This window comes from Macrobrachium rosenbergii, chromosome 19, assembly GCF_040412425.1.
Source record: "Macrobrachium rosenbergii isolate ZJJX-2024 chromosome 19, ASM4041242v1, whole genome shotgun sequence".
Classification (NCBI taxonomy): domain Eukaryota; kingdom Metazoa; phylum Arthropoda; class Malacostraca; order Decapoda; family Palaemonidae; genus Macrobrachium; species Macrobrachium rosenbergii.
In genome coordinates, this window is record NC_089759.1 from 34,475,415 (window position 1) to 34,495,772 (window position 20,358).

The 20,358-nt window shown below is 37.5% G+C and overlaps 1 protein-coding gene across 1 annotated transcript in view; it reads right to left on the bottom strand.

Annotated features, from left to right (window-relative positions):
* Positions 1-503: 503 nt before the first annotated feature.
* The window catches only part of LOC136848534 (uncharacterized), a 292,734-nt gene continuing 272,879 nt past the window's right edge, over positions 504-20,358 (bottom strand). The window contains exons 7-13 of the mRNA XM_067120804.1: positions 14,599-14,770; positions 11,224-11,346; positions 7,904-7,964; positions 7,099-7,229; positions 5,919-5,979; positions 5,037-5,167; positions 504-4,732 (exon numbers count right to left, since the gene is read on the bottom strand). Of these exons, the coding sequence (XP_066976905.1) occupies positions 3,546-4,732; positions 5,037-5,167; positions 5,919-5,979; positions 7,099-7,229; positions 7,904-7,964; positions 11,224-11,346; positions 14,599-14,770 (1,866 nt within the window). The 3' untranslated portion in view covers positions 504-3,545. The remainder of the gene's footprint in view (positions 4,733-5,036; positions 5,168-5,918; positions 5,980-7,098; positions 7,230-7,903; positions 7,965-11,223; positions 11,347-14,598; positions 14,771-20,358) is intronic.

Below are 20,358 nucleotides of genomic sequence, written 5' to 3' on the forward strand. Positions count from 1 at the left end.
AATTGTCCAAAACTTTGGTTAATTCCACTTAAAAGTTCCATCAGAACTTTTTGAAAATTCGTAGTTTATTTAGCACTACAACATCCATTTTGCACGCGAATTCGGGAAGTTCAGGAAGGATGGTAAACTGGATGAAGCCCAAAAATATCCAGACTTCACCTAAAACGTTACCTAACTACTTCGCCATAAAAATTAAGGAATCTACCAAAGTGCTACTGTGTGGCACATACTTACATGTCTCGAGGGCCTCCGCAAAATGTCATGAGTTCCGGAGCACCTTGAAAACAAGCAACTTGGAAAACGTTTGCTGTAAGGCATTCATATTTTTCTGAAAAAAATATGCAAGTTATTAGTCACTAGTCCTTACTTTATAAGGCAAAAAAAGAAAAAAAAAAGGCAAAATATAAACACGAGGTGAATGTAAAACAGACAGATTAGTAAAATAACATAAATATCTTTTTCTGAAGATATGGGACCAAAAAAGGACAAAGAAAAGTCAAGGAAAATATAAAATATTTTTTTATTATTTATGCCCACATTATAAATACTATCCCATTTTGCTACAAAGACTTAAAATATCTATTTACAGAGAAACTTTAAAACTTTACACAAAATACAACTAGAGTGAAATCTGATTTAAAGCTAAATTATGGACGTTGTCGCTACCATTGCAATTATGTTAAGAAACTCCTATGCATATTCTCTCTCTCTCTCTCTCTCTCTCTCTCTCACACACACACACACACACACACACAAAAGTTCATGTGCACGCAGACATACGAGTTTCATAGCATTTGGTAAGTCTACATTTAGAAATGGAAGCTTCAAACCAGTATCCTACACTACCAAACGAGTAGCTCTAAAAAAGTAGGCACAGACTCTTTTAAGAGACGACAAAAAAACTTAAATACACAAATCCCGATTAAGGATCTTCCTCGTCAAAAGGGAGGGAGGGCACATTTTGCTTGTGGTGACCTGTTCATTTTTATACACATGTATATACATATGAGTGTGTGTGTACTTGTCTATATACAGATACGCTTGAGGATAGATATAGCAGGAAATGTATGCTTTGTTATCTTAAGTTCCTAAAGGTTGAACACTATTAGCCTAAAAATAGTTTAAAAAGAGTACATATAGCAAAACTCATGAGGTAAAATGGAAACTAAAAAAATCATGAAGTCGGGGAAGAGGATGAAGTATACAACTTTCAGCGCGACTGAAAAATTCATCTCCAACGCCACAGACGCGTTAACATGATACATTAAGAAGACAAAGATAAATTAGGAGATAAATTAAAGGACTGAGGAGGGAGGAGAGCGGCTTTACTGATCGCATCGCAGTAAGAGCCATTAATTGTGAAGGCTGGTTCCTTGTTAACTTGATATCCAATGCTTCAGAGGCATCATAAGGCAGGAGAATAAAACCAAATGAAATGCGACTTGGTTTAGTGAGAGTTCTGTAGAATGGATAGGAGAAAGACTATTGGATGGAGAAGGAGAAACTAATTTAGCTGAAGCTCTGTGAAAACTGATGTCTGACAAAGTGAAGTGATACGGATATTTAGTAGGTCGCTACAGATACAAAATTAGAACGAAGGCAGGACTTGAAATGTTATGAGCAACTACTGTTCATGGTTTGCAGTAACTTTTGAAAAGAGGAAAGTGATAAAGAGCCCTTAGTCGACTACGCGGTGCAATTTTCAAGTCAAAGGAGAGAAGGCTACATCACGAAATCTTGCCCTGACCTGCACAATCTGTTCACAGGAGCAAATTTCTGAACAAGACTAATTACTGGACAGCTACTTCAAGCACTTTATGATGGCGTAAAAGTGTCAATTCAAAACTAAATTCTTATATCTGACGTACATGAGGATCGAATAGCAATTTAAGCACTGAAATAAAGAAGTAGGTTCCACAAGTCATTGACGAAGCTACATGAATTTATTTAGCAGTTTTCCTTTCCCTGAGAAAGTGATCTTTGTCAAGTAGAATCTACGCACGTTATAATAAACTACTACAATTAAGGAAACGTGGGATACTTAGAGTCAATTCACAACACTCAATCTAGGGAAGAATTTGGTAAACATACCAAGAATGCGTTATTTGGTGAAACGTCTGGACCACTTCTGCTCGTTATTCAATTTATTTTCGGCAGAACTGCCTATATTACTGATTACTTAATTTTGCAGTGCTTCTGAATTTATACCTAAGATTCTAGGTTCTTATATATTATCATTTCCCTATCAACAGAGTTTGATTCTTGTTATATTCTAATCGATTCTATTTGCATGTAGAAATCTGATCTGTTTCAAATGGCCTATAGGGTCTGTTGCTGTTCGCAAAAATAATACTTTTTCTTTCTGATAAATTTCTGTTCACTTTTTTTTATATCCAACTGCAACCAATCTATAGCCTTTCAATTATTTAACTGACTTGGCCATCCAATACCATATTGCCTTCTATGTTTGCAACCATTTTACAATTACCTTTTAATGTTTAATGAATAAGACACCTTAACAGACTTTTCCATTATTGCCAATATTTCAGTATGATTCAGTACTGCTTATCCTTCTTAACTGTAATGTACAACCATCTTATAACTTTCACAAGCATTCGTGCTTACCTTTCATCAAATTTCAATCACCTGCCTGTTCTGCGGTTGAAGATAACTATTACTATTTTACATATATTAGTGAGTCTTATCCAGTCACTGGAAAATGTCTCGTGTACACTCAAACGAGCTAAAACTTCGGTCAGAAAAGACAGTCATTCTGAGTTTACTGAACATGCCCCTAGCATGAAAACCTAAGTTTCATAAATCTATAGGTAAGTTGTCCACTATGTGATATCAGCTGAAGACAGATAGAGAGACAGATATCCTTACAGATAAAACAGGAGAGGATATGGCACCCCTCCTACGAACAGGTACGGTCCGTGTATAGCCAAGGATCGATTTTAGAGAAGAGAAACGTTTAACGTCCCGTCCCATAAAAGTCGAGTCCGGAGAGTGTGAAGCAGTTATGCCACAAACTAGGCTCAGAAAAATACTGACAATATAACCTGGGTCGTTGACATAAGGAGGTACATTTCTAGCCGACATCCCTTTCACATCAGTCACTCACCCTCCACTGATGCCAGTGCTAATCAAATGGCTGTCTAATAGAAGTGTTTATCCTCCTCAGCAACTCCTCTTTCTTCGTTAGTTCTTCTTGAGCGATTTAAGACTATATCACATGTCAGCCACAGAGCAACCACGTAGCTTATGAAGCTCAGAAGGGTCTATGCACGTCTGTTGTCATATCCTCAGCATTGTAGAGCTCAGCACGATCAGTATGTAACATGTCTCTACGCAAAAATTGTATATACACTTATACTTACACGCTGCTTGTTAACTAGGATTTCGAGTGATCATATCTTCCATGTTGTACAGTAGTTGTGATGTCATGTCCTCCAAACAATGTTTGAGGATATAACAAGATATGAATAAACCTTCTGAAAGTAAACTTACGAAACTTACACATGCGTCATTTACAAAAAAGTGAGTCAAACTTTCTTTAGTTCAATGAAAGCTTCATAAATTTCTTCATGGGGAGCAGCATCGTCTACCCCTATAACGTCTCCAATGTGGACACGTCCATTAGAATTTTCTTCATAGTAGGTCTGAATTCCTTCACTGCCCTCAGCAATAACATCATCTTCTGCTAAAGACTCAGAAGACAACCATTCTGACGACCGTGACTGGGCCCGTGGTACCGGTGGTTTCACCGTGGAGCTGGAATTTTGACCTTTGACATTGGTCGGTTTTTCAGTGCTCAAAGCCGAAGTTCTATTCAGTGACTGGACTGCATGCTTACTACTTGCTCCAGTTTGCTGAACTGGAATAAGTCGCGTTCTGAGAGTTCCGGGACTGATTGGGTTAGGTCTAGGGAGAGCGGTAGCATGTGCACTTATTTCTAGAGACTGGTCACCGAGACTGGACACCTTAACTATCCTGTTGCTGGGCTGAATAATAGACTGAGGACTTCTAGCGGATTCTGCAGATGGAACATCGTCTACTCCTGGAATAAAGTCTGGACTCCCTTCTTGATGCCTTATGAACCGACGATTTTCATCAATTTGATTTCTCCTTAGGATTTCTGGTTCTTGAGAGATGGTGTCTTTAAAGACAACGTTGTCACTATCACTGCGAGGCTCAAGAACCAGGATGGGCGTGGGTTGCTTCGTGACAGATTTCAAGATGCGAGTAGGTCCTTCTTCTCCAGGAATAATTTCACTGACACGTGGCAGGAATACAGGTAGGGGCAGGAGCTTCCTTTCGATGACTTTGAATGAAGGGCTCTCAGGCTCTTCTTTCTCTTTAGAAACAAGCTTTGGCTGCCGAAAGAGTATCCTTGCGCTATTCTGCAGAATAATTCGTCGTTCATCCTTTGATAATTCACTGCGGGGTCTTTTGGACCTATCAGGCCTTTCCCCAGTCAGACTTGGGTCAAAAGATCCAGTGGATGAATTGCTATTTGTAGTTACTATTTGAATTTGTGACGGAGAGTTCGTCGGTTCCAATGGATCAAAGTCAGAGTCACTGGCGAATTCTGCCAAATAATCACATCTTTGGCCTGTAAACAACGATGGACAAGAACAAGTGAAGTTTCCAGTGTTTGGGACATCTATACAAGTGCCACCATTGAGACATGCCCCTGGGTTGTTAATGCAGTTACCAGCACCGTCGTCAGCTGAAAATATAATACAAATACCAATAAGAAAATAATATGAAAACGCTGCAAAAATTAGATAACTGATAATTTTCCTACTGAGAAGTTCAGTCTATTGTAATCGAGTCTGTTCATGAGAAAAAGTCAGCTTTTAAAACGGCCATTTGTTCATTTTCGTTAGTTTCCTTATTAATGGTTACAGCAACCAGAAAAATTGTTTAGCTTTTATACCACGGTTGGTAGACAAGGCGCCGATACTCACGTAAAAATGAAAATTTAGCAAGAAAATGAAGTCATCCTAAACAAGTCTGATACACGAACTTACGTTCATCACACAGCATGCCCTTCCATCCAGGACTACAAATACATTCCCAGGGGTTTTTGCAGAATCCGTTTTTGCAGCCGGGATATGGGAAGCATCTGTCGCAGATTTCGCCGAACCAGCCCACGTCACACCTGAAATTATACGAGCTTGTCAGAGCTTCAAAATCTGGAACACAACTGCTTACGACGCCAGCTAGAATTCATAGCGTAGGAGGAAATCAATGTCGATCTGATCCCAATGTGACATAGTTGTTGAGATGTGGCGTGTCACGATCGACCGGACATATCAAATAATATATTGCTATAAACATGATTGATTAAAATATAATATCGGTCTAAATAAAACTCTTTTAAACTGTCTTAGCCTTAACTTAAAAAAAAACTGATCGGGTGACTTTTTCATTTTATGTTTGTTTAAAATGCTTTTCGTACCGGAGCAATTCTAATTGCAGTTTGAATTTATAATTATTTTTGTATATGAAGCTTCGTGCATATATATATGTATTATATATATATATATATATATATATATATATATATATATATATATATATATATATATATATATATATATATATATATGTCTGTGTGCGTGTGTGAAGGGCATTTGAAATAAAACATTTCTTTTATAAAATTCACACTCTACTGCAAAGACATTAAATACAAAAAGGACATCATCTAAATTATTTTATTCAACATATATTCCATTATTATACTCTCTGCCTATAAAGAATCCAGCCAAAAAAAAAAAAGCAATTTCATTACAATTAAGAATTCTTTTTTACCATATCAAACTATCCTGTTAAATATGATTCATAAATCTGGCCGCGGGCTCGTAGCATTCTGCTCTTTCAGTTAGGGCTAAACAATAATAATAACTTACCGACACTCTCCGGGCTTAGCACACGACCCGTGATCTTTATTACAATTAGCACTGCAGACAGCTGTAAAAGACAAGGAAGATTGTAGAAGCATATATAAAAGAATAAACATCATTACCGCCGTACTTTATAAAATCTAAAGCAAATTGGAATTAATCTCACTGCAAAAGGAAAAAGAAAGTAGTTAGCATTATAGCGTAGGCCTCATAGTATTTGTAAATGTCGCAAACAGACTTCTTGATTAGGATATGAGTAAAATGTTTAAAACTACTAAAATTCCTTGGTTTGATTCAGCTATGGAATTACAGAAATGGAAGCAAAATCGATTTAAAATTTTGCATGACCCATGCATAGCATTTCATGAACAGATGTCAATTCTAGTTGACCAGCCACTAAGAATTATTGATTCGATATTAGTTTTCTGTAAAAGAAAACTATTGAGTTGGCTGCTTGTCTGTCCGTCCGAACTTTTTCAGTCCGTCCTCAGATCTTAAAACTACTGAGGCTAGAGGGCTGCAAATTGGTATGCTGATCATCCACCCTCCAATCATCAAACATACCAAATTGCAGCCGTCTAGCCTCAGTAGTTTTTATTTTATATACGGTCAAAGTTAGCCATGATGGTGAGTATGGCACCGCTATAGGTGCCAATAACACAAGCCACCACCACCGGGTTGTGGCTGAAAGTTTCAAGGGCCATGGAAATGAAACATAGTTGTATAACTCTAAAAACACTAACGTCATCTTCATAAGGAATCGGGAATTGAGGAAAACTTCAATTGTCAATATATAGTGCTTTGCAAAAAATACTTCTTACTTTTACTATTTACGAAAACATTATGTGGCACAATTTAAGCATTCTTACCACTCTGATAAATTTAAACCATAGTGAGAGTGGTTGTTCACGGACGAAAATCTTCGGTTATGTCTTAAATAACCCAGTTTCCTATACGAAAGTCTAATGTTATTTTATATTTAAGAAATATTCGTCATGTGAAGTGCCTGCAGATTGCCACTTTTGAAAACGTGAGTCCCTTATAAAAAATCTTATTATGACTTTGGTTTAATATTTGCGTTACATTTCAATTTGAAAATTCTTCAAAACTCGAGTACAGAAATGACAAATCTAAAAAGAGAATATCTTTACAATTTTCAGTAGCTTCAATAGAGGCGGCAACTTACGCTCCTGACAGAAAAGCCCTGTCCATCCAGGGTCGCATCTGCACTCCAGAGGTTTTGTGCAGTTTCCGTGAACACAGCCTGGAAGGGGCTTGCACTCCTCACACGTGGAACCGCCCCAACCGATGCGGCATCTGAAAGTATGGAGTTCTGTAAGAGACCAGGCTCTCTCTCTCTCTCTCTCTCTCTCTCTCTCTCTCTCTCTCTCTCTCTCTCTCTCTCTCTCTCTCTCAGAACAGACTTTATTCTTTTAAAATATTCGAAATACATTTTCCTTTATCTACGAATTCCTTGCCATTTTGGACATGGAAGTTACAGTGATACCAGCGCGACAATAATACCTGAATTATCATAGTATATATCAGCTTGACTCTTTTCCTTGTTTTTATTGTAGTCCTTGAACTTCCGTAATTTACCGGTACTAGAGCTCATGATAAGTACAAAGCTTACAAACTTGAGTGTGTGTACAAAATGTGTAATTTTACGCTCGTCTGTACCAATGTAAAATCGCGCGCGCCCTCGCACACATATCATTATATATATATATATATATATATATATATATATATATATATATATATATATATATATATATATATATATATATATATATATACTTCCACACACATTCTCTCTTATTTTCTAACTTTTACATCAAGGCATTCCATTCTCAGGAAGCTTTATTCTCAATAAGTTAAAGGCCGTTTAGGACTAATAATAATAATAATAATAATAATAATAATAATAATAATAATAATAATAATAATAATAACCAAAGAAGAACTAAGCTAGCGATGAGAGTACTTACTTGCATTCACCGGGCCTTTCGCAGTAACCCCTTGTTATATGGCACCCGTCCCGGCATGTGGCTGCAAAACAAATTATACAATGAGATTCCTTTCAGATATTCACGCCAAAGGGAATAAGTTAAGGTGTACAGAATCAAACCAAAGACAAAAATTGTTTACAAACATTTTTCTTAGTTTCGAAATACTTTGGGACAGGGAAATTAAATAATGTAAACTTTTATATAACGAACGACGTGACAGAATACAGAAACAAGATATCTTTGAATCTCTTGTGGTATTGGAGTGAGGAAAGTCATCTCTCAAGAAAATCAGATTCACAAGCCTTAGTTTTAAAATCCTTAGTTTTAAAAACCTTAGTTTCAAAAGCACCAGTTCTAGACTGGAAGGTTAAACGCTTTAGGGACCGAGTAAAGGCGGCGGAACAGAAACTAACAGAATGGTTACAGGCTTGAAGCAATTCTGTGAAATGAAGCAAAATTCATTATTAAAATAATCCGAAAATCATTTTGGGAGACAGGTATGAACGGGAAAGAGGGAATAATTAAAAGAGCGTATATCTTGAAACAAACGAAGGGAGGAATATTGGAAAAGGGGTGAGCTACAATGACACTGTGACGAAGATGAAGAAAAAGAACCGAGAGAGAGAGAGAGAGAGAGAGAGAGAGAGAGAGAGAGAGAGAGAGAGAGAATGAGTGTCACACTGTATTCCAAGAGTAACTCCCCCACTCTCTCCACTCTCTGCTACTACTACTACTAAGCATTGCAAAGAGATATTATCAGGTAAAAAGGCTAGACTTGACCTCAGTTGCAAAATCAGCGGCTGCCAAGGTCCATTAAAAGGGCGCTTAGGCAAAAGTAAATTTTAATGGTGGGGCCGAGTACAAGACGACAAGAGTAATCCATCAAGGGCCAATCACGAAGGACCCGAGGTGTTAGATGACTCATAGGTACTGTAACTCTGGAAAAAAATATATCGAGAAAAAGACACGATTCTTGCCGTCCTTTATCGTGGCTTTTCAAGATTTTTTTTTTTTTTTTTTATGAGGTCGAGAGGTAATTACGATGATTACACTGAATGCGTTTATCGTCCAAGTATATCAGATTAACGTTGTACATACAACATTAATTAGCCCTTTTGTTGATATAGCCAATGGGATGTGCTACCTAGTGCCCATTTCTAGCCCAGTCCGCTGAAGCAAGAGAAGTGAAGTAGGGAAAGGAACAGAAATTTGGGAAACACGGAAAATGCATCTACTTATCTTTTGACATTTTTCTCAGAATGAAAGAGGCATACAGCCACTGGAGGTAAATGTAAATTTGGGTAACGACCGCAACGAGGCAAAACTATGCCAACCGGTTTATGCCTCTCGAAATTTTTTATTTTTTTAAATTTTTTTGCCAAGTAACCTTCTCCTGACGTTCTGAACACGATCTGCGAGTGTTGGGATATTTGTTATATTTGCTTGTCATGTTTAATAAAATGTTCACAGCTTTAATCTTTCATTGTTTTTTTTTTTTATCATTTTCCTTCTGAATGGCATTCCTAAACGTGTCCCATTTTCCTCTTCATATATTATATTGCCCCTTTTCGGTACAGCTAACGTTTCTAAAGGTGACGTCACACGGGCACGTCTTTTGGCATCGTTTGGCATCTTGCCTCAAGATTCGCTCACGTTCGTCATCTTGTAGCCAAGGATTGACACCTAGGTTCAGTGGGAAGAACGGAGAAGGGCTTCCCAACACCATCCCTTAACTGATAGCGATACTTATAAAAACAACGCAACACCATCCCTTAACTGATAGCGATACTTACAAAAACAACACAACGCCATTCCTTAGCTGATAGCGATGCTTATAAAAACAACATAACGTAGTGTTATATTACATAATTATAATTTAGGATAGAGGTTTTCCTTGAATAACGTGAATAGGTCTTAACAATTTTCAGTTTCAGAAACCGGCTAGATCTATCGCGTGTGGGCTTCCGTATGTACAGAATTCTAGCAATTACCTTTGGAACAAAACTGTGTGTGTGTATGTATATATATATATATATATAATGGATTGCATCAAGTGTATTACTTGGCTAAATTTAGCCTATATAAGTTCTGGCCTTGAAGGAAGAAAGATGCCTGTTTTTGGCAGAAACGATTTAATCTTTGGAACTACTATTTTTAAGCCTTTTAGTCACAAAGTCTTGGCGGGCCAAAGTTGCGATAAGCGATATTTTACTTTATTCACCAACTGTGAAGTTACTGTTCATGACATGGTGTTCATTTTGGTCTTAGTTTAAAAGTTGAACGTTTTTACTTCATGCTGTGTTAAAACTAAGCAAAACACAAAATTAAATGCTAATTTATATGCTACTCTTGAGTTAGATTTCAAGTAAAGCAAAGCTCTTATGACTACTGTGAAACTCTCTAACCCCTTTCTTCAGCACTTGAAGTAAAATGGCATTCCAAGAAGATATCTTTTTGGGTCACCAAACTACGGAATGCTAAAGTAAACTTCCCATTGAAACTCATCTCTAATTTGGATTATGAAATGAAATTTATTGTATCAATCTTCTCTGAAAAATGACCTATACGACCTCGTGTCTCTTTCAATTAATTTTCTCTAGTACTGCAGTTTTCATACTGCCGCCGATGGCAACAACCAGTTGCCAAGTATCCTTTTCACTGAATAGGGCCGAGATGCTGCACAACCCCGAGCATTGTAATGGTGCACCGAAAGGAGAAAGGTAATGACACCGGAGGAGTCCCCCTTCGAGTCTTGGAAGAGTGGAATTCAAGGGGCTCAGAGCCACTCCTGTGCTGTGTGGCCAGTTTCATTAAGATGCTGGTTTCAGTGGTTGCTGCTTCTTCCTCCTGCGAAGCCGGGCGGAGATTATACCGTACACATTCACCATCCATGTCTGTTTCCTTCTACGATTGTTGGTTGATAACTGCGCACGCGTCGTCTTCAAAAGCCACTGATAGATTTCGATAGGGTTTTGTGAGGGGTGAATTAGATTTTGAGAATGATTCGGATACAGTTCGGATACTGTTAGCATTGCGAGGTAAAATAGTCATATTCATTTCCGTTTGCTGAAAATTAGACAAAACAACTTCCAAGATTTAGGTGGAAAATTTTAACTAAATCGGCGCCGTCAGTCTCATTCTGGAAGATTTCATGCGGATCCAGAGATGACCAAATTAGTTTTGCATTCTCCGAGAGTCCTCTAGTTGTTAGCTGATAGATTCCCCTTTGAGAAAAATATACGGAAGTCCCCGTCATCCCTTTTCATAATTTGATTTTTTAAAGAAATGGAAAGTCTTACGCTGCGAGCAGAAGAGGCCCTCCCATCCTTCATGACAGATGCACTCGAAGCTGGTGGAGTTGCAGTAGCCGTTTTGACAGCCTGGGAGTGGAGTGCATTCGGTACACTTTTCGCCATGCCAGCCTGAAAAACAGAGGGTGAATGAAGGAACACAACATAAAAATAAAATAGGAAATGAAAGAAATCTATAAAAAGACGATTATAAAACTAGAGAAAACATGAAATCTGAAAAACAGATAGTCTTCTAAGGCCTTTACTACTGTGTCCTGTTAGATTCCTAGTGGATTCCCATACATGTCATTAATATCAATAATAACTTATACTACATAATGATAATTTCTCTATGAAGGAATGCCCATTGGATTCCTCCTAGGGTATAAAACCGAAATGCAAAAATAGAGTATCATGGGAATGATTACGATGTGACAAGTTCCAGGGCCGGTTTTCAGCCTATTTGACCAATTTGATCAAATTGGGCCCCGCGCCAGAGTTACCGTTTGAAGACTTTTCTGTGTTCTATGAGGAATAAACCGCTACCGAAAACATGAAATGAAGAATGAGGAGGTAATATTCCTCACATTATTATGCATACTATATTAACAGAAAATTTTCACTTGGAAAATAATTTTTATATTAGACAAAAAAAATCGTCTTAATTCCTATATAATAATAACAATAGTAATAATAGTAACAAATATACCATAGCAGCTTATCTCTGAGTGCAAGATGTTGCCCTGAGAAATGAAAACGGAGTTTTGAGAGAGAGAGAGAGAGAGAGAGAGAGAGAGAGAGAGAGAGAGAGAGAGAGAGAGAGAGAGAGAGCTTGAATGTCTTTGAGTTTGAATTTTCTAATTGGGCCCCGCTATTCTTAGCATCGGCCCTAGTGACAACCATAATGATTTACTTTTTAACCCACTTTGGATTCCCACTGTTACCTTAGAGCCAAAATTGCAATTACACAGCATATAAAGATTGGTATTTACTTGTCTGTAGATTCTGATGTCAGTTAAATTCAATCTAAAGTGAAATTCAGAGGCAGAAAGACATCACTGTGTTTTTAGTTTGGTCAGAATCATGATGATAAACTTTTAAACTTGACTTGGATCCCCTGTGTTCTCTGAGAACCAAATATTTTTAATAATGATAATGAACGCTACAACCAGAGGTAAGACTTGTATTACGACAACCACAGATTCATAAGACCCCTCATAAAGTATAAACGTGAAAGACAAAAAGATTATAATAGTGTACATTTTCACGTGATTTAGACCCTGCCATGCCTGGGAGCCAAAAAATATGTTATCCTAAGTTCTATTTTTTCACCCTTCAAAGCTCCTCCCGATTTAATTTTTAAAGATGAAGCAAATCCGTGGACAATAACATAAACCCACAAAAAATAATTTTGTTCGTCTTTCACAATTTTTTCATGTCCCACTCTTAGGCAGGAGCATCAACAGTTTGGCAGTTTGAAGAGTTATGCTAATAAGAATAACAATTACCATAAACATAAATTCACTGTCTATAGACTTCTAAGAGGTGCAACTTTCAGTCTAAAAATGTAATTAATCCCATTTCACCAATCGTTAATTATTAGTCCAATTATTAGTTCTTCATTGGATGGGTCGATATCGTACTCGCCTAGCACTCGACAAGGCCCGCGTTCGATACTCCGGCCGGCCACTGAAGAATTAGAGGAATTTATTTCTGGTGTTAGAACTTCATTTCTCGGTATAATGTGGTTCGGATTCCACAATAAGCTGTAGGTCCCATTGCTAGGTAACCAATTGGTTCTTAGCCACGTAAAATAAGTCTAATCCTTCGGGCCAGCCCTAGGAGAGCTGTTAATCAGCTCAGTGGTCTGGTCAAACTAAGGTGTACTTTAGTCCAATTATTGTCTCTTGGAAGCGAGAGGCTCTTCCAGATCTCAACAGTTATGGCTAAAACAACCATGACAGCTGACATGAGTCCCGACTTGTTCAGACTGACTCTAACACAGACTTTGACTCTGGGAACTGTAAAGGGAGATGTAGGCTAATGTAAAGCTGTGGGAGGAAAAAAATAAGAAATAATGCATAGTAAAAGAGTGGCCAGACCTGGCCAGACGATAATGGACGATCCATCAGCCCGAGTTTACTACGCGTTAATAAGTTAAGTATATCTTAGTTTAAACAGACCACCGAGCTGATTAACAGCTCTCCTAGGGCTGGCCCGAAGGATTAGACTTATTTTACGTGGCTAAGAACCAACTGGTTATCTCCAGCTTATTGTGGAATCCGAACCACATTATGACGAGAAATGAATTGCTATCACCGGAAATAAATTCCTCTAATTCTTCACTGGCCAGACGGAGACTCGAACGCTGGGCCAACAGCGTACTAACCGAGAGCTCTAGCCACCCCTCCAAAGAAGAACTTACGCGTTAATAAATAAGTAAACAAACAGACAAAACAGCTGTGAAAGCAGACACAAGATTAAGGCTATTCTAGTGGACTAGTTTCAACTCACATGCTGTCTCACCATATTATCGTACATCGTCGTATTGGTTGTATACATTTGCTCTTAGTGAATACTTATTTGTCGAAAATGCTTCTCATCATCTTAACTTTCATTCAAAGATAATCATCGAAAGTAGAAGTGTTGCACTTCCATATCGGTCATCATTGCACAACAGCGCAGTGTACTGCTTCCTGTCATTACGGTATGCAATAACATACAGCTAATTACCGTAATCACACCCCTGCATAACAAAGAGACATGGAACCGCATTGCACAAGATACGATGTCGCGTCGACTTTATTTATAAGGAAGACCGTCTTTGAGGCTGTTGCTTTACCAGGGTTATCTATGAACTTTAGATTATTGTTGACTGATGATGATCTCACCCGAAGCTTTACAACACACACACATATATATATATATATATATATATATATATATATATATATATATATATATATATATATATATATACATATATATATACATACATACAATCAGTAATCAAGCTTCTCGCTGAATGCTTTTCTACATATATCCAGCAATCAGGCTTCTTGCTGAATACTGTTCCACAAGACTTTCTACAATCTCATTACCTCTTGGAACAACGCCATTTCTTTCTCTGATCCCCATCAGTGTACTTAAATCCTTTAGTAAAAAGACGCCTTGATTTTCATTTTCCAAATTCATACAGTTTTTGAAATTCTATCTTTTACATGTATTCTCCATTTCACAAACATCCACACTCATTAAGACACCTTTCTCCCGCATTCAATTTCATTTATGCATATCTGAAGTCCCTTATTCAACCCAAGTCTTTCTGGCATTTCAGGCACTGCCTTTTGAGTGGTTCCTGATATCAAGTTTCTTAAATCTTACCTAGTGAGCAGCGGCATTCGCCAGGCTCTGTGCAAAAGCCATGGATAGAGTGGCACCCTTCGGCACATTTCGGGATGTCACAGCGGTCTCCACTCCATCCAGCCAGGCATCGAATTTGGCCCTTGTCGTCGCAAATGTAGTGGCTATTTTTATCCCCGAGATCCTCACAACTCTGTCAAGAGAAAGAATAAATAGGAAATAGAACGCTTATGTTTTACGAAGTTCATATATAAAACAATAAATTATTAAAACAAAGAGTATAACATTAATGGAAGCTTAAATTGACCAGTACAGTAATTAATCAAAAAAGTACTTTTCAACTGTTCAAATGTTATAAAATCTCCAAAGATGAAATCTGTTCAGACCACATTATTAGTGTTTGGCAGCGATAAGTATTCAGTTGAAATACTGATCTCAAAATGAATGATAACATTGGTCAATTAGCGGAATACAAATATCTATACGGAAAGTGAGACTGAAAAGTACAAACTTACGTATGAATCCATGTATTCAAAGAGCCAAGATGAGAGAGAGAGAGAGAGAGAGAGAGAGAGAGAGAGAGAGAGAGAGAGAGAGAGAGAGAGAGAGAATTATCTGATGATGAATGGTTCCACACTATCACGGTGATGGATTACCTTGCCGAGGTATTCCCCTTTACTTGCGAGAGAGAGAGAGAGAGAGAGAGAGAGAGAGAGAGAGAGAGAGAGAGAGAGAGAGAGAGTGCGTAAAAGAAGAAACTCTGAATGACCAAATTTAAAAAGAAGACGACTAAAATGACTTATGTCACGGAGTGTTACTTCCTTAATTCAGTACCTCCAGTACCGGGAGCACAGGGCTACATACATAACTTACTTACCTTCGGTACTTCTTCACTGTCGTTGGCAGCAACGAGGACACTTAGTCTAAGGATGGCGTAAATTGCACTAAACTTAAAGGATAACATTTCGGTCGTTCGGTTGTTGAGTTGCCTTTTAAACTTAATCTTCCAATCTGTTTCAGTGATTATAGTTCATGTAATTAGACAATTTTCATTCCATAATATTCACTTTATATAGTTTTCACTCTCCTCCGTTCTCCGTTGTTCGACACTATACTTCACTGTAAGTTTTTCACTTTAGGCATCTCTTCGTGTGTCTTAATGTTGCATTGTAAAATAAAGTTTTATACGTTCGTTTATATAGTTTATTTTCTAAATCGTTTTATTTGCCTAAAAACAAAAGAAATGTTAAAGATTTGAAAAACCACACGTAAAATTCCAGAGGATGAGTGTTAGCAGAGACGAGGAACCATGTTCGCGTAACCGACACGATTTTCAGTTTCTGAGGTATGTGCGTTTTTGGTAGTCATAACAGCACCTATTATATAACAATTAAGTTACTGTAAGTAATTTCATACATATCCATCTCTGAGTACAAACTCCCTCTCGCACACATGTGCACGCTTACGTATTCAAACATAATTATGCTGGTAATATTAGCCTTGGCACCAACGGCCTGCTGGGAAAGCGGCACTTGAATAATTCAAGTACCGTCTAGTACTGGCACATACAGCCTAATTTGGAGTTTCTCTTTTGTCATAGGCCATTTTTTCAAGTCTTTACCTGTACGTTTGGCAACAGTAAATACACACAATCTATGTTGGTTGAAGTGTGCTGCAAGACGGCACACATTTGAAACACACCTACTGCCAAAGATTGTTAAAAATCTCAGAGCAACCAGGTAACCCTGCTGCTGGTGTAAAGGAGGACTTATCCTAAAGCAATATTTGTTTTACGCGTAACCTTATATTTCAATGTAGACCTATCTCTTTTACTACCAACTTCACTGGAACTCAAGATCTTTATCAACTTCCTTCCGTGAAACAAAGCCCTCACTATCGTCCCTTGTTTTCTCCTCTGATAATCATTTGTCCATTGATAATTCATCTCAGTGGGTACTGGGCTTTCTGTGTGTGCAACAGAACTATAGATGGACACATGTAAACCCTTCTCCCTGTTATAAAGTACTATTTGCCTCGGAATTCTCCTGACACCTTCAATTATCCTTTGTTTTTGCGAGAGGTCAACAAATTCATTAGAAAATAGGCAGAGCCAAGCGAAAGCAACTATAATAAACGCAGACTGTAACAAACATCATGAGAAACCAGACAACACCCAAAAATTATTTGTATACATGAACAGCCGTCGATAAATATTAAGAGAAGCAAAGATATAGACAGTTTAGAGTTGCGCTATAATTTCCCCTAAACTTATCAGCATTTTAACACGGCCCGGAACACTGTTCCACAGTTTTTCAGTAACTTGAACGCAAGTCTCCTCACACCGACAGCGTGACACGTTGCCCCTTAACGGAAAGTGAATATTATGCTCTAACAGGGGAGTAACTCTCACTAACTTTAGAGATATCACTATCATTACCTCTGTCACAGTTTGAAGCAAAGAACCTATGTGAAATTCTGCCATTCAATCCTCCTTCGGGCAAGCATGTACTAAATGAAATTGTGGCAGCAACCTTTGAAATACAGGCAATGGCTTTAGAAAATGGTCATTCGGTATATAATAGTGGCTCTTGCTGGGAAATAGAATCCACCACTTAGCAATATTACTCCTGGAAGGCTGGAAGGATCCAGACAGCATAACAATATTCTAAAAATGAACGAAAACAATATCTGAAGCCTATACACTAACTGCATTCATTAAACTCATAGCACGTTCGCATTATACCTCATAGTGCAGGTTACGATGCACTCAATACTGAAAACCCCAGATTATAAGAACTGTAATCTATTCTTTCATTTAACTGATGTTATCTTAAAATTCATATCCATCACATGTTGGAAGTATACAGTGGGTGGGCATACACGTAGGACTGACTTCCAAGAGGGCGAATAGGGCATCCTGTTGTTGTGTGCTTGGTAATGTTGTGTGTTTGCACCTTTTAGCGTCTTGGAAATAAGCTCGAACGTCTTAGGGGATGTGACTCATTCTCTCATTAAATTGCCAGTTCTATTAACACTCATAAATATTCCTGAAGTGATTTACAATATCACACAAACACACACAATATATATATAGTGTATGCATGTATGTATTATATATATACATATATATATATGTATATATATGTATATGGTTTGGTTCTAATAGATGTTTGCCATCTATCACATTCTAAATTCAATGCTAAGTCAACGAAAGGTTCAAACGATTTTTAACATAGCGTGTCTAACCGTTTGCCATTCCAAGAATCGAACCTGAACTCCCTCGCCTAACTAAGTAGAATATTAGCGTACATCAAGGGCCCAACATATATACATACATATATATATATATATATATATATATATATATATATATATATATATATATATATATATATATATATATATATATATATATATATATATATATATATATATATATATATATATATATATATATATATATATATATATACATACATACAATTATAGATTGTTAGCACCATTATTTAGAAAATGGGGATTTTTATTGACGAAGTGATCAGTTTTAAATCACCGGATTCTTTTTAATCTTAAGAGAAAGTAATTGGAAAATGGATGGCTGGGTTTTTATTTCTTTTTTCACGCTTATTTGTTGCCTTCTCGATTAATGACTACGAAAAGGAGAGACCAAAATCTTCAAATTTTGTTTTTGATAAAAGATTTTACATCATCTTCACCCTTGTGATTATCGACAGAATACTTTCGCTCACATACTGCCAATTATTCTGTCTGTCTCCCAACTCTCGCGCTCTCTCTCTCCCTTTCTCTCGCTCTCTCTCTCCTTCTCTCTCTCTTGCTGCTTTTAATATGTATACATGCACACACACATATACATATATTATCTAATTAATAATTTAATTTGCCTTCAGTACGGAATTAAATGAGCACTAACCGTGCCCATGTTACGAAATTGTAAGGTCATTGCCAAAATGTGTTTAGTGAAAGGTAATTACTTCAGTTTGAAAGGATTTTTATGTTTTTTATCAAAGGACAATAATAAAAGAATCTGCTGGGTATTCTCAGTCCTAAAATTTTTTTTAGTCAAAATGAGGGCAGATACAGGTAAAGGTCCTCTCCTTGCAAAGCAAACTTCGTCAGAGTATTCAAATGCTAAAAGACTTGACGGCAACTCTTCATAGCACCTGAACTTCTTCAAAACAATTATTTAAATGTTCTGCCAAAAAAAAAAATCTTTTACCTGCTTAAATTATAATTTTCCCGATGATCGAACCTTTCCTGGCGTTGATTTTCATTTCCAAAAGAGGAAAGTCTTAAAAACTGACTTGTAAGAAAACCTCCAAAACTAACACAGTTTCAAAAAATGAAACCTTTTCCTATCTTAATACTTTCTCTCCAGTAAAGAAAGGAAAATGATTTTTTACTTGAAGTTTCGGGAGAATATACTTCCATAAGCAAAATTGCAAGTCACTGGGACGATATTTGTTACTATGGGAATTCCAATTAGGGAAGCTTTTTGTTATGTAAAACTTTTAACACCATCTGACCAGCTTATATATAAAATCCCATAAAATACTTCTAAACAGCGAAAACTTTTCCTTGCACAAGGCCAACTGGGCCTTAAAATAGTGGGCAAAAGACTAAAGACAGATGAATGGGAGGGATCCATGACGTAAATGATCCATGGTAAAATTATTACCAGCAGATGAAAGAGGAAACATGAAATGGCCAAAGCTGAGCGAAATAAAACTTGATGAAAAAGAAAGAGGAAAAACAAACGATTCCCACAGCAACCATATAACCAAAATAGCAAAGAATCTCAACACAGAATACACAGAAAACAGCAAATCAAAGACTGTGCATCACAGTTATCAAATTCTTGAATGACAATGATACCCATAATATACAGATTAACCGGACAGTCAATGGCACCGTGATCATTAAGTCTTGGCACAAAAAAAAGGGTTGTGCTTAGGCCCACAGTAACCTATAATACCTCTGCCTCTTATGAAACTCAGGGAAAACGGAATGCAAGAAGAAAGAAATCGAAAAAGTGATTCAAGCGAGGACTTTGAGCATTGAAGTTCAAATAAAATGGTAAGAAAAGGTCAAAGTACGTCATCTGAAAGAGACGCGTCAGTCAGCTTCTGCTCACAGCAATTCTAAAAAAAGGTATCTTACGTGCTCATGAAAATAGCATTTCATTTTCCCCCCTCTTTCTTCCATAATTTCTCACTGCGACTACAAATGATTCAGAAGGTACACATATGTGCCAAAGGCTAAAACTCATCACTTGAAACATAACTTGCGTCAATTAAAATGTAATCAGTTCTTCCTTTGCACGAGTCCGCCCCTCCGCTAAAATTAACTGAACCCCATCAAGAACTTTTTAATGTAACTGAAAGAAATCCTAGACCCACTTCTAAGTTCAATCCATTCTTCCTTGGCGCAGAGTTAATCCCTCCTCAAAGTGACACTGAAGTTTATCAATAACTTTTGAAATATCTTACGCAAAGACAGATAAAGAAAAACGAAGAAACAGACACGCCACTGCGTACAACCTTTGCGGCACAGGTAACAGCTTCCTCTTTCTTATCCTGGCCTCCTGGCTGTATGTTATATCTCGCCGAGCGAGGGGCAGCTCACCCAGCCGGGCGGAATATACTAGGTCGTCTTCCGTGGAGTGGACTTTCACCTGACCGACGGGTTCGTTTCATCTCAAGACTGTTTTAACAGCCGAACCCTTTTCTTTTCTCGCTCACAGTTGGACAAAACTGTACGTTA